Raw genomic sequence first — 13,752 nt, 5'->3', positions numbered from 1 at the left:
AAAACCCGGCTACCTCAAATGTCCATCCGGGACCACACAGTGTAGAAGGACCATCGTATTCCTCTTATCCTGAGGAACCTCAGACTGTGAGGGACAGTGCCGGACCATCGTATTCCTCTTATCCTGGGGAACCTCAGACTGTGAGGGACAGTGCCGGACCATCGTATTCCTCTTATCCTGAGGAACCTCAGACTGTGAAGGACAGCGCCGGACCATCGTATTCCTCTTATCCTGAGGAACCTCAGACTGTGAGGGACAGTGCCGGACCATCGTATTCCTCTTATCCTGAGGAACCTCAGACTGTGAGGGACAGTGCCGGACCATTGTATTCCTCTTATCCTGAGGAACCTCAGACTGTGAGGGACAGTGCTGGACCGTCGTATTCCTCTTATCCTGAGGAACCTCAGACTGTGAGGGACAGTGCTGGACCGTCGTATTCCTCTTATCCTGAGGAACCTCAGACTGTGAGGGACGGTGCCGGACCATCGTATTCCTCTTATCCTGAGAAACCTCAGACTGTGAGGGACGGTGCCGGACCATCGTATTCCTCTTATCCTGAGAAACCTCAGACTGTGAGGGACAGTGTCGGACCATCGTATTCCTCTTATCCTGAGGAACCTCAGACTGTGAGGGACGGTGCCATACTTAGAACAGCAGCACCTCTTATCTGTTGTGAGTGTGGGAAGAGTTTCCGTTTCAAAAGCAGTCTTAATGTGCATAAAAGATCTCACACCGGTGAGAAGCCGTATTCCTGTCCTGAGTGCGGGAAATGTTTTCCATACAAGTCATATCTTTCCACACATCAGAGATTGCACACTGGTGAGAAGCCATATTCCTGTCCTGAGTGCGGGAAATGTTTTTTACGGAAGTCCCATCTTTCCATACATCAGAGATCTCACACAGGGGAGAAGCCGTATTCCTGTCCTGAGTGCGGGAAATGTTTTACACAGAAGTTTGCTCTTTCCACACATCAGAGATTGCACACGATGGAAAAGCCATATTCCTGTCCTGAGTGCGGGAAATGTTTTGCAGAGATTTCCGCTCTTTCTACACATCAGAGATTGCACACGGGGGAAAAGCCATATCCCTGTCCTGTGTGCGGGAAATGTTTTTTATACAAGTCTGCTCTTTCCAAACATCAGAGATTGCACTCTGGTGAGAAGCCGTATTCCTGTCCTGAGTGCGGGAAATGTTTTGCACATAAGTCCTATCTTTCCACACATCAGAGATTTCACACCGGTGAGAAGCCGTATTCCTGTCCTGAGTGTGGGAAATGTTTTTCAGTGAAGTCCCATCTTTCCACACATCAGAAATTTCACACAGGTGAGAAGCCGTATTCCTGTCCTGAGTGCGGGAAATGTTTTGCACGGAAGTCCCATCTTTACACACATCAGAGAACGCACACCGGTGAGAAGCCGTATTCCTGTCCTGAGTGCGGGAAATGTTTTGCAGTGAAGTCCTATCTTTCCACACATCAGAGAACGCACACCGGGGAGAAGCCGTATTCCTGTCCTGAGTGTGGGAAATGTTTTGCAGATAAGTCCGCTCTTTCCACACATCAGAGATCTCACACTGGCGAGAAGCCTTATTCCTGTCCTGAGTGCGGGAAATGTTTTTCATGCAAGTACTATCTTTGCACACATCAGAAAATTCATACGGGTGAGAAGCCGTATTCCTGTCCTGAGTGTGGGAAATGTTTTCCATGCAAGTCCGCTCTTTCCGCACATAAGAAATTTCACACAGGTAAGAAGCCGTATTCCTGTCCTGAGTGCGGGAAATGTTTTGCACAAAAGTCCCGTCTTTCCACACATCAGAGATCACACACTGGTGAGAAGCCGTATTCCTGTCCTGAGTGTGGGAAATGTTTTTCAGAGAAGTCCGCTCTTTCCACCCATCAGAGATTGCACACTGGTGAGAAGCCGTATTCCTGTCCTCAGTGCGGGAAATGTTTTTCACGGAAGTCCCATCTTTCCACACATCAGAGATCTCACAATGGTGAGAAGCCGTATTCCTGTCCTGAGTGCGGGAAATGTTTTGCACAGAAGTCCCGTCTTTCCACACATCAGAGATCACACACTGGTGAGAAGCCGTATTCCTGTCCTGAGTGTGGGAAATGTTTTTCAGAGAAGTCCGCTCTTTCCACCCATCAGAGATTGCACACTGGTGAGAAGCCGTATTCCTGTCCTCAGTGCGGGAAATGTTTTTCACGGAAGTCCCATCTTTCCACACATCAGAGATCTCACAATGGTGAGAAGCCGTATTCCTGTCCTGAGTGCGGGAAATGTTTTTCATGCAAGTTCAATCTTTCCACACATCAGAGATCTCACACGGGTGAGAAGCCGTATTCCTGTCCTAAGTGTGGGAAATGTTTTGCACAGAAGTCCGCTCTTTCCAAACATCAGAGATTGCACACTGGTGAGAAGCCGTATTCCTGTCCTGAGTGCGGGAAATGTTTTTCACTGAAGTCCTATCTTTCCACACATCAGAGATTTCACACCGGTGAGAAGCCGTATTCCTGTCCTGAGTGTGGGAAATGTTTTTCAGTGAAGTCCCATCTTTCCACACATCAGAAATTTCACACAGGTGAGAAGCCGTATTCCTGTCCTGAGTGCGGGAAATGTTTTGCACGGAAGTCCCATCTTTACACACATCAGAGAACGCACACTGGTGAGAAGCCGTATTCCTGTCCTGTGTGAGGGAATTGTTCCTGACTGCGGTCCTGTCTTCCTGTACATCAAGGGTTCCACACAACCCTGGAGATGTATTGGTGCCTTGAGTGCGGAAAATGTCTTCTATATGAATGTTGGTGGACATGTGGGGAAGAAGCACACCCTGATATACACCTCAGATATACTCCATGGCTGATCTTCATCATGTAAGAAACACTTCATAAGGATATCAGAGATCACCAAAGACATAGATGAAGTGTTGTCCCGTGTCGGCCATTGATAGCAGGAGAAAAATAAAAATGGAGTCCTTACATTTCATTGGCTGAGTACATTTTGTGCGGGAAGATTTCACAAACACTTACAGATCTGGTTGTTATAAATGTGTTGATGAAATGTGACACGCATTCCCCCAGCCATGGTGAATTGGGATTTCCTATAATGGTCAGTTCCATCTAGTGGCCATAATGTGCTTTCCTGACAGATGTTCATGGCATACGTTTGGGTAGCCCCGCCCTCGTTCCTCCCCCATAAGACCCCACCCCCATAAATATTCAGGATAAGCCAATGGCTGCATTCCTTTTTTATCCTCATCACTTATAGGACCATTTTTGTATGAAGTTTTCCTACCTATTGGAAGTATTGGTGGGCGGGTCTGGTGCTGGGCAGCTGTGCGGGATGTCCGGAGCTTCCTTTGGTATCCAGAAGTCTTCCAGGATGTCCCAAGTGGTCATTGAGTCCCCAGCTATTAGCGGGGTGGTGTTATGGCACACATATGTAGAGGATCCATGCCTGGAGAGTGGGCCCTGCCATCGGCGGCCATTTGCATTGGCTGGGAGCCCAGCTGTTAGCAGGTGGCCATTAAGTGTTAGACACGTGAAATTCGTTTCGGTGTGAATACAAATTCCAACAAATTTTTGGGGATTCCTAGATTCGGATGTATCCGAATCTCCAAATGAAATTGTAATGAATTTAGTTGAAATCTGTTAAAATTTGTTTTGTTTATTCATTTTCTAACAAATTCCAACTTTTCAGAACGATTCGGATCAGTCAAAAAAAACGATCGCCGATGCAAATTCTGTGTAAAGAAATGGCTGGTTGTTAAGCAGCAATCCGGGAAGCCGGCCGTCCGCATCCTTACCAACCATGACTCATCAGCTGTCAGCGGGCTTCCCCACTGACAGATGAATGGAAAGAAAAGAATGCCGGCAATAGAAAAAAAAAACAGTATGCTCCCCCTCCGCCCAGTCCATACCAGGCCCTTCGGGGTCCAAATTTAAAGTAAAAAAACCAGCGTGGGTTCTCCCCTAAAATCCATAACAGACCCTTTATCCCGGCATGCAGCCCGACAGGTCAGGAAAGTGGGAGGGATGAGTGAGGGCCCCTCCCCCTTAACACCAGGCCACATGTCCTCCAACATAGGTGGGTGCTTTGGGGAAGCTCTGCCTCCCCCACCCTAAAGCACCTCGTCCCCATGTTGATGGAGACAAGGGCCTCTTCCCCACAACCGTGGACTGTGGTTGTGGGGGTCTGCAGGCATGGGACTTGTCGTAATCTGAAAGCCTCTTTTACCAAGGGGGCCCCCAGATCCCACCCCACCCCCCATGTGAATGAGTATCTGGAACATATTACCCGTACCTATTCACCAAAAAAGTGTCAAAAAGTAATAAAAACACACAATTTTTGAAAAATCCTTTATTATAAAATAACTACTGCAGGCTCCTCCTCCATTTGACATTTCTTACATAGGTAAGGGGCGGTAAGTATATCCAAAAGATATACCTAACCTACAGGTAGGGTGAAACCTACATTATTAAAGATAAGAGTACACTAACTATGAGTCATAAACAAGATGGGCTTTGATCATATACCTAGGTGACCCCTATAGAGAGAGACACCCACATATTATGGGAGTATAAACTCCATCCGGTGTATACCAACCTGCTATCCTCATAAGGTGATTATCCTTCCTCCTTTCTGTATGAATAGATATAGAATAGAGAATGTAATTACTCCTCACACTACTACACATATATATTTTATCTTCTACCTAGGATTATCAGGACCGATACCTATATATACAACACATTTTGGTCCGATTTTTTCCCCCCTGTGTCCGCCCCAGGTCGGGTTAGTTTGTTGGGGGTTGGAAGGAAGGCCGTGTGCTAGTAAGCCATGTTTGTATTTATTATGATGTACATAAATACGGATTATGGGGTGTTTGATTCTTCACCTGCTGGGACGGTGCTCTGATGTGAGAAGCTGCAGTGTCAGTATTCCTTTAGCAGTAATTAACCCCTTATGGGTTTTTCTCACCCAGCAAACACAAACAACTGTTACACTGTCTTTTTTTTTTGACAATAAGGAGACTTTAGCAGCCGTAGTTTGAATTGCGATTAAAAAAAAAAAAAAATGACTACATAGCTCGAGTAGCAATTATATATGGTATAATATGTTTTTCCTAACAATGTGGAGTTCTCCTTTGCACCGTGTCTGTTTATCATGGATTTATTTCTTACTGTGACAGGTCTTTGTGCCGCTGCAGCCTAATCCCTCTATGCTGTGGCTGCTCTATGCAGGTTAAAGCTGGAGGGGGGCAGCGTCTTCCTTACTGATACTGTTCCTGGATTGTCAGCTCTTCTGCAGGCCTCATAAAGCTGGTGTATGGGAAGCTGACTAATGGACACTTTCTATTAAGCCTCTCCAGATCTGCATGTACAAGGAGTCTCAACTCTGACCATGTTAAGCTTTTCCTTTGTAGGACCACTCAACTGACCAGTTTAATCCTCTTCAAACAATTCCTAATAGGAAGATGAGGACGGTCTATAAGCAGGTTTTTGTACCTCTCTTCCTGCAGAGGTACCTGCAATGCAAGTATTTTTAGCACTTTAAAAGGAGTGTGTTGCCTTTTTCCTTATGATGTTTAAGCTAGAAGTTCATGCTAGAAGAGTGGTGCAAACTGATCAGAAGGACAGAGCAGCAGGATGTTTTAAGCTGGATACACACCATACCATTTTCTTTAGATTGTTTGTTTCCTTTAGATTCACCAAAACCATATAAGATGAGGTCAAACCCAAACACTTTCAATTAGTATGCAATCAGGCAGGCCCTTGTACTACATAGTTGAAGGTAAATCTAAAGGAAATCAAACAATAAAAAGTTGTATTTTGTGTATCCAGCTTTAGTGGTCGTCACCTTGCAGCACTGGATTGTTCAGTTCAAACCAGAACACTTCTACCTGTACTGCAGGATGTCAGATTAGGCACTTGAAGAGATTTTCCAGCATAATGAGTCACCTATTTGGTTGACGTGGCCTTCATGAGCTTAGCCATATACATGGAGTTGCCATTGGGGGATGCTGTGTCCTTCAGTGGTATACTCTTTAATGATGATTAGGTGGGTCCTGTGGGGGCTTCAGGGTCTTCTGGTGGTAACTTTGTGTTGGACTTGTCCCTAATGGGTATATCTGTCTGCAGTTGTAGCCTGTGAACCTGCCTTAACCCTTGCCTCTCTTCCAATGCAATGGAAGTTGGGATGAAGAATATTGATTCTATCCTAAAGAATAATTCTACAAGTTGGACAATCTTGTCTGCATTGCAAGAGTTTAAACTGTATCCTTTAAGGGCTAGCTTCATTTGATAGCAATGAGCTGCATTTAGTCTGGCCTCCTGCTTTAGAGTAAATGTCTGCCGAATGAAAGAAAACTGCAGTTCTAGAGTCAATGTCTAATTCCAAAGAGGTTTGCTCCTGCAGTTCCGACTTGGAGTCCAGTAAGCATTGAAGAGAGAAAAAGAGTCCTCATCCAAAAAGACAGGAAAGAGCTTGAATTCTGGGGGAGAGGTTACTTACTGGTCTTTTTCAAATTGTGCCACCCATTCCTCCGAGGTCCAAGGAATGGTGCTCAGAGGTGGGTAGGGGTTGGAACCAAGAAATGGTGCTCGGAGGTGGGTAGTGGGTGGAACCAAGGAATGGTACTGGGAGGTGGGTAGAGGGTGGTACCAAGGAATGGTGCTCGGAGTTGGGTAGAGGGTAGAACCAAGATATGGTGCTCGGAGGTGGGTAGGGGGTGGAACCAAGGAATGGTACTTGGAGGTGGGTAGGGGGTGGAACCAAGGAATGGTACTTGGAGGTGAGTAGGGGGTGGAACCAAGGAATGATGCTCAGAGGTGTGTAGGGGCAGAGAAAGGGGAAGTTCCTGCATCTATTCTCTGAGAAAACAAGCCCTGATAATGAGTAACCTATTTGCTTGTTGTGGCCTTCATGAGCTTAGCCATATGAGTTGTCATTGGAGGATTCCAAGGAATAGTGCTCGGAGGTGGGTAGAGGGTGGAACCAAGGAATGGTACTGGGAGGTGGGTAGAGGGTGGAACCAAGGAATGGTGCTCAGAGGTGGGTAGAGGGTAGAACCAAGGAATGGTGCTCGGAGGTGGGTAGAGGGTAGAACCAAGATATGGTGCTCGGAGTGGGGTAGGGGGTGGAACCAAGGCATGGTGCTCGGAGGTGGGTAGGGGGTGGAACCAAGGAATGGTACTTGGAGATGGATAGGGGGTGGAACCAAGGAATGGTACTTGGAGGTGGATAGGGGGTGGAAGCAAGGAATGATGCTCAGAGGTGTGTAGGGGCAGAGAAGGGGAAAGTTCCTGCATCTATTCTGTCAGAAAACAAGCCCTGATATTGAGTAACCTATTTGCTTGTTGTGGCCTTCATGAGCGTAGTTGTCATTGGAGGATTCCAAGGAATAGTGTTTGGAGGTGGGTAGGGGTTGGAACCAAGAAATGGTGCTCGGAGGTGGGTAGAGGGTGGAACCAAGGAATGGTACTGGGAGGTGGGTAGAGGGTAGAACCAAGGAATGGTGCCCAGAGGTGGGTAGAACCAAGGAATGGTGCTCGGAGGTGGGTAGAGGGTAGAACCAAGATATGGTGCTCGGAGTTGGGTAGGGGGTGGAACCAAGGCATGGTGCTCGGTGGTGTGTAGGGGTGGAACCTAGGAATGGTACTTGGAGGTGGGTAGGGAGTGGAACCAAGGAATGGTACTTGGAGGTGAGTAGGGGGTGGAACCAAGGAATGATGCTCAGAGGTGGGTAGGGGCAGAGAAAGGGGAAGTTCCTGCACCTATTCTCTGAGAAAACAAGCCCTGATAATGAGCCACCTATTTGCTTGTTGTGGCCTTCATGAGCTTAGCCATATGAGTTGTCATTGGAGGATTCCAAGGAATGGTGCTCGGAGGTGGGTAGGGGTTGGAACCAAGAAATGGTGCTCGGAGGTGGGTAGAGGGTAGAACCAAGGAATGGTACTGGGAGGTGGGTAGAGGGTGGAACCAAGGAATGGTGCTCGGAAGTGGGTAGGGGGTGGAACCAAGGAATGGTGCTCGGAGGTGGGTAGAGGGTAGAACCAAGATATGGTGCTCTGAGTTGGGTAGGGGGTGGAACCAAGGCATGGTGCTCGGAGGTGGGTAGAGGGTGGAGCCAAGGAATGGTACTTGGAGGTGGATAGGGGTTTGAACCAAGGAATGGTACTTGGAGGTGGGTAGGGGATGGAACCAAGGAATGATGCTCAGGGGTGTGTAGGTGCAGAGAAAGGGGGAGTTCCTGCATCTATTCTCTGAGAAAACAAGCCCTGATAATGAGTAACCTATGTGAGGGAAATGTGCATCTTGGAATGCCATCTTGGAATGTTCAGCTTAGCATAATGACATATCAGTATATGTTAAAGGTTAGAGTCGCCCTTTATTTTTTTGTTAATATATCTTTTGCTTATAATTTCAGACATTAGTTTTGTTGACATGCAGGGCATAATGTCACACCTGCTCTGGCTTGTGCCGGATGTCAGTTGTGGTTAGGAGATTAGCATCTACGACGGATGTTAGATGTCTCGTTTTGCAAGTTCTGTTTGAAATTAAGATATGCAAAGCTATAGGAATGTTTCATATATAATGAGAGAATATTACCAATATATATCCCATATATCAGCTACAATATACGCATAGCATATATTTACATTGATATCGCTTGAATAAATCTTTCAGCAATAGATAATAGTTGATAATGAATAGGAAAATGACTGGTATAGTCTTCTTAGTTATGAGAGATGTTTTGCAGATGTTATGCGACCGCAAGATGTACATCGAGATAGCGCTGAGCTATAGTTTTGTGTCACAAATGTAACATGTTTTTATAATCTTTTGAACTTTACAATGTAACTGGGTAGACTTAGTAAACTCGTTAATTGATTGGGTAATGGGGTGTTGGGAGGGTGTTAAGCTAAGGGGAGGTTTTGGGAGGTATAGGGAAATTTTGTGGTTTGAAGCTATAAATTGTTAACGATGTCAGAAATAAACACAATCATATTGAACCCATCAGTGTATTGGTGATTTTTGATTGTCCGGCTAGCCGAAGGTTCAGTCCGCAGAACAAGCCAGGGGTATACCCGAACTAAGGATCCTTACAACCTATTTGCTGGTTGTGTCCTTCATGAGCTTAGGCATATGAGTTGTCATTGGAGGATGCATGAGATCAACCAGGAAAAAAAACAAAAACAAACTGTTAATCTGAGCATGCAGCCTGCCTGGCCAGGAAAGGGGGGATGAGCGTGTGATGGTATTATTATTAGGGATGCACCGAAATTTCAGCCACCGAAATTTTCGGCCGAAAATGAGCCTATCCCATTTCGGCCGAAAATAGGTTTTAAAGTGCCAAAATGAATGGCCGCTGTGAGGAAGGAGGAGTACGCAGCGCAGGTTTGAAAAGTCCCTGATTCTCCTGTCCGTAGGATAGGAGAATCAGTCGGTTCAATTAGGGGCCGTTAGCTGCAGCCGAGTGGAGCGTCTGTGACACCTTGTCTATCACACAGCCCAGCAGCGAGCAGTACTCACCCCTCCCAGACTCGGACAGGAGAGGAGAAAGACATGCAGCTCATCCTCCTCCCCCTCCCACCCCAGTTTTTCTGTCTGCCCGGGGCCGCCCACTCTCCTATCTCAGCGTATGTCTGTGCAGGACAGAGAGAGGGATGTGGGTGGGAAATATGAAGAACAGCAAGCAGCTACACATTTCAAGCCTCATGAATGATACCTGAGCCATCCAGCCTCTGCCTCACCTTCGGACCTTGAATGAGTGAGCACTGAGCACTGCATTTACACTTTTCATTACACATAACTGTCCCTATCTCCCTCCCTTGTCTCCCCTATCTGCCCCCCCCCCCCCCCTCTGTTCTTCCAAGATCCATTGAGCACTTTTGCAACCCATACATTGACTGCTTTTTTAATTGTTTGGTCATTATGTTGAAGAAAAAAAAAAAAAAAGGAGCAGAGTGAGAGTAAGGAGATTGCATCCTTGGGATGCGGAGGGACGCTGAGGCAGTGGGGGGGTTAGCTGAGGCAGCTTACGTATGGAATTAGTATTATGCAGCATGAGGGGGTTAATATATTGCCACTGCTGGTCACTGATGCATTAGTGACTGACCAGTGGCAGTTAATTAACCCCTTTGTGCTGCATTAGTGCAACCAGTATCAGTGCAACCAGTGTTAATTAACACTGATACTGGTTGCATTAATGCAGCACAAAGGGGTTAATTAACTGCCACTGGTCGGTCACTAATTCATCAGTGACCAGCAGTGGCAATACATTAACCCCCTCATGCTGCATAATACAAATACCATTGGTAATTAAATTAACCTCTTGCCAACCCGTCACAGTACATATACTGTGACAGGGTGGCAGCGACAGGTGTACGTCGCTACCTGTTTTTGGTGTATGCCCCTGTTCTATCTGTTAAAATTATTTGGGGGAAAAAGTCATTTTCGGTTTCGGCTTTCGGCCAAGGGCATCCTGCATTTTCGGTTTCGGACCAGAATTTTCATTTCGGTGCATCCCTAATTATTATTATATAGGATTTATATAGCGCCGACAGTTTACGCAGCGCTTTACAACTTGAGGGTAGACAGTACAAATACAATACACTTTTATACAGTAGGAATCAGAGGACCCAGCTCGTTAGAGCTTACAATCTAAGAGGGACGGTCAAGAGATACAAGAGGTAGTAACTGTGGGGGATGGGCTGATGGAGAAAATAGGAGTACAGTTGTTAGGTGGTTGCCAGATAGGTTTGTCTGAAGAGATGTGTTTTCAGGGATCGTCTGAAAATAGACAAAGTTGGAGATAGTCGGACAGATGGGGGTAGAGCATTCCAGAGGATGTGAGAAGCTCGGGAGAAGTCCTGGAGGCGAGCATGGGAAGTGGTTACAAGGGAGCTAGAGAGCAGGAGGTCCTGGGAGGAACGAAGAGAACGAGTTGGTTGGTATTTTGAGACCAGATTAGTGATGTAGCTGGGCGCCAAGTTATGGTTAGTAACTTGAATTTAATTTGTTGGTTGAGTGGCAGCCAATGGAGGGATTGGCAAAGAGGGCAAGCAGACACAGAGCGGTTTGCAAGGTGGATGAGCCTGGCAGCAGTGTTCATGATGGACTGAAGGGGGGATAGTCTTTTCAAAGGTAAGCCAATGAGAATGGAGTTGCAGTAATCGAGACGAGAGATGACCAGGGAGTGGATTATACACGCTATTCCTTCACGGATGTTTGTAGGTTTTTTAGCAATATTACGCTATGTCCCCCCCCCTGTTTTTTCTGACATACCATTCATCATGTGGAAGTGGAGCCTCTGACTGATCACATCCATCGGAGATCTACATGCTTTCTACCATGGCCGGTGAATCCTATTGGGATACTTCATCCACTCTCAAGCCCGTTTGACCCATTTTACTATATGGTAACTGGGTCCCATCCATCTGGTGAGCGCAATCTAATTTACCTTCACTGGTGTTGGGATTTGCTGCACAACAAGTTTTCATCATTTTTGTCTTATTGGATTTTTTCATCACCATTATATTTACTTTGATTGATTGGACTCTATATGTTGTCGGACATTTATATTATATTTTTTAGCGCTGCACATATCTTGTTTTTTAGTGGATTAGAAGCTTTGTGGCATCATTGGTTAGGAAGGGGCGTATCTTGGAGATGTTTTTGCGAGGTTGAGGGGGCAAGCTTTGCACAGTGAGTGGATGTGTGGCTGAAAGGATAGTTCAGAGTCCAGGACTATACCTAGGACCTTGGCATGGGTGGCTAGGTTGATAGTTGTGCCGTTGATGTTGACAGAGAAATCAGGGGAAGAGGAACGTAGGGGAGGGAATACCATGAGCTCGGTTTTGGATAGGTTGAGTTTGAGGAAGTGATGTGACATCCAGGCTGATATGTCTGTTAGTAAGCTGGTGATGCGTGAGGAGACTGAAGGAGTGAGCTGAGGGGTGGAGAGATAGATTTGGGTGTCATCAGCGTATAGCTGATATTGAAAGCCATGGAAGGCAATCAGCTGACCCAGGGAGGAGATGTAGATTGAGAAAAGGAGTGGTCCAAGGACAGAACCTTGGGGGACCCCAACATAGAAAGGAAGAGGAGAGGAGGTAGTAGAGTTGTAAGTAGCACTGACTGTGCGTTGGGATAGGTAGGATGAGAACCAGTGAAGAGTGCGGTCACGGAGGCCAAAGGAGTGGAGTATTTTGAGGAGGAGGGTGTGGTCTACTGTGTCAAAGGCAGAGGTCCAGGAGGAGTAGTACAGAATAGTATCCATGGGTGTTAGCTGTTAGTAGGTCGTTTGTGAGTTTAAGGAGAGCAGTTTCAGTGGAATGTTGAGGGCGAAATCTGGACTGAAGGAGATCAAGAAGATTGTTCTTAGTCAGATGGTCACTCAGTTGGTTGTAGACCAATCGTTCAAGGAGTTTGGAGGAGAAGGGGAGTAAGGAGATGGGGCGTAGATTGTGAAGGTTGGTGGGGTCCAGTGAGGGCTTTTTAAGGATGGAAGTGACTAGCGCATGTTTTAGAGAATTAGGGAAGATGCCAGAAGAGAGGGAGAGGTTGAAGATGTGAGTTAGAGAGCGCAGAATAGAGTCAGAGGGTGAGCGTAGCATGTGTGAGGGAGCAGGATCCAGATGGCAGGTGGTTAGATGGTTGTTAGATAAAAGTACAGCAACCTCGTTAATACTAGTAGGGTGGAACGAGGTAAGTAATGATTGTACCTGTGGATATGGGTTGGTAAGTGGGGGAGGTTTCTGCACATTGGAGATCTCCTTGCGAATTGTATCTATCTTATTTTTGAAGTGATTGGCGATCTCCTGGGCAGTGAACGAGTTAGAGGCTGGAGGACAGAGTAGAGAGTTAAAGGTAGAGAAGAGATGATGGGGACTAGAAGAGAATGTTTGGATGAGCATGGTAAAATAGGTTTGCTTGGCAGTGAGGAGGCAGGAATAATATTTTAGAAGGGCAGATTTATATTTGTTGAAGTCATCCAGGGACTTAGTCTTACGCCACAGGCGCTCAAGAGCGCGGCTACATTTTCTGAGACTTCGGGTGTTGTCTGTTTGCCAGGGTTGTAGGGGTCGGGGCCTAATTCTGCGTGTAGTGAGGGGAGCGAGCTTGTCTAGGGAGGATGACAGTGAGCTGTTATAGATGGAAGTGGCTAGGTTGGGGCTTGACAGGGGTTAGATTTTGTCATATAGATGGTCAGTGGCAGAGTAGAGCATAGAAGGGTTGAGGTGGCGAAGGTTTCTACGGGTAACTGTTAGGCGGTTGGAGGGAGAGGAGGTGGAAGACAGGGAGAGTGCGAAACTAATAAGGTGGTTATCAGAGAGTGGGAGAGGTTTGTTGGAGAGGTTGCATGGAGTGCATAGATAGGAGAAGACAAGGTCAAGGGTGTTGCCAGTGGAGTGTGTAGGAGCCTGTATCCATTGCTTCAGGTCAAGAGATGAGGTTAGGCTGAGAAGTTTAGAAGCAGTAGTAGTATTGGCATTAACTGGGATGTAAAAGTCACCAAGAATGATTGTGGGGATATCAGAACAGAGAAAGTAGGGTAGCCAGGCAGAAAAGTCCTCAAGGAATGTGGATAATGGTCCAGGGGGCCAGTAGATGACAGCGATTTTTAAAGAAACAGGAGAAAATAAACAAATGCAAAGCGCCTCAAAAGAGGAGAATGTCAGAGAGGGAGGTAGGTGAAGTACCTGATAGGTGCTGTATGGGGCTAGAAGGATTCCCACTCCACCTC

At 46.5% G+C, this 13,752-nt stretch overlaps 1 protein-coding gene across 1 annotated transcript in view; it reads left to right on the top strand.

The window, feature by feature from the left end:
* Positions 1-13,752, top strand: part of LOC309564465 (uncharacterized protein) — a gene marked incomplete at both ends in the record, with an annotated part of 1,172,539 nt that overhangs the window by 77,781 nt on the left and 1,081,006 nt on the right. Inside the window, 1 exon segment of the mRNA XM_082269095.1 lies at positions 792-2,499. Within this exon segment, the coding sequence (XP_082125221.1) occupies positions 792-2,499 (1,708 nt within the window).

The sequence above is a fragment of the Pelophylax lessonae genome (assembly GCF_965119305.1).
Source record: "Pelophylax lessonae genome assembly, chromosome: 9".
Taxonomy (NCBI): domain Eukaryota; kingdom Metazoa; phylum Chordata; class Amphibia; order Anura; family Ranidae; genus Pelophylax; species Pelophylax lessonae.
Note: the sequence above shows the minus strand (reverse complement) of the source record. Positions and strands in the feature narration are given on the sequence as shown.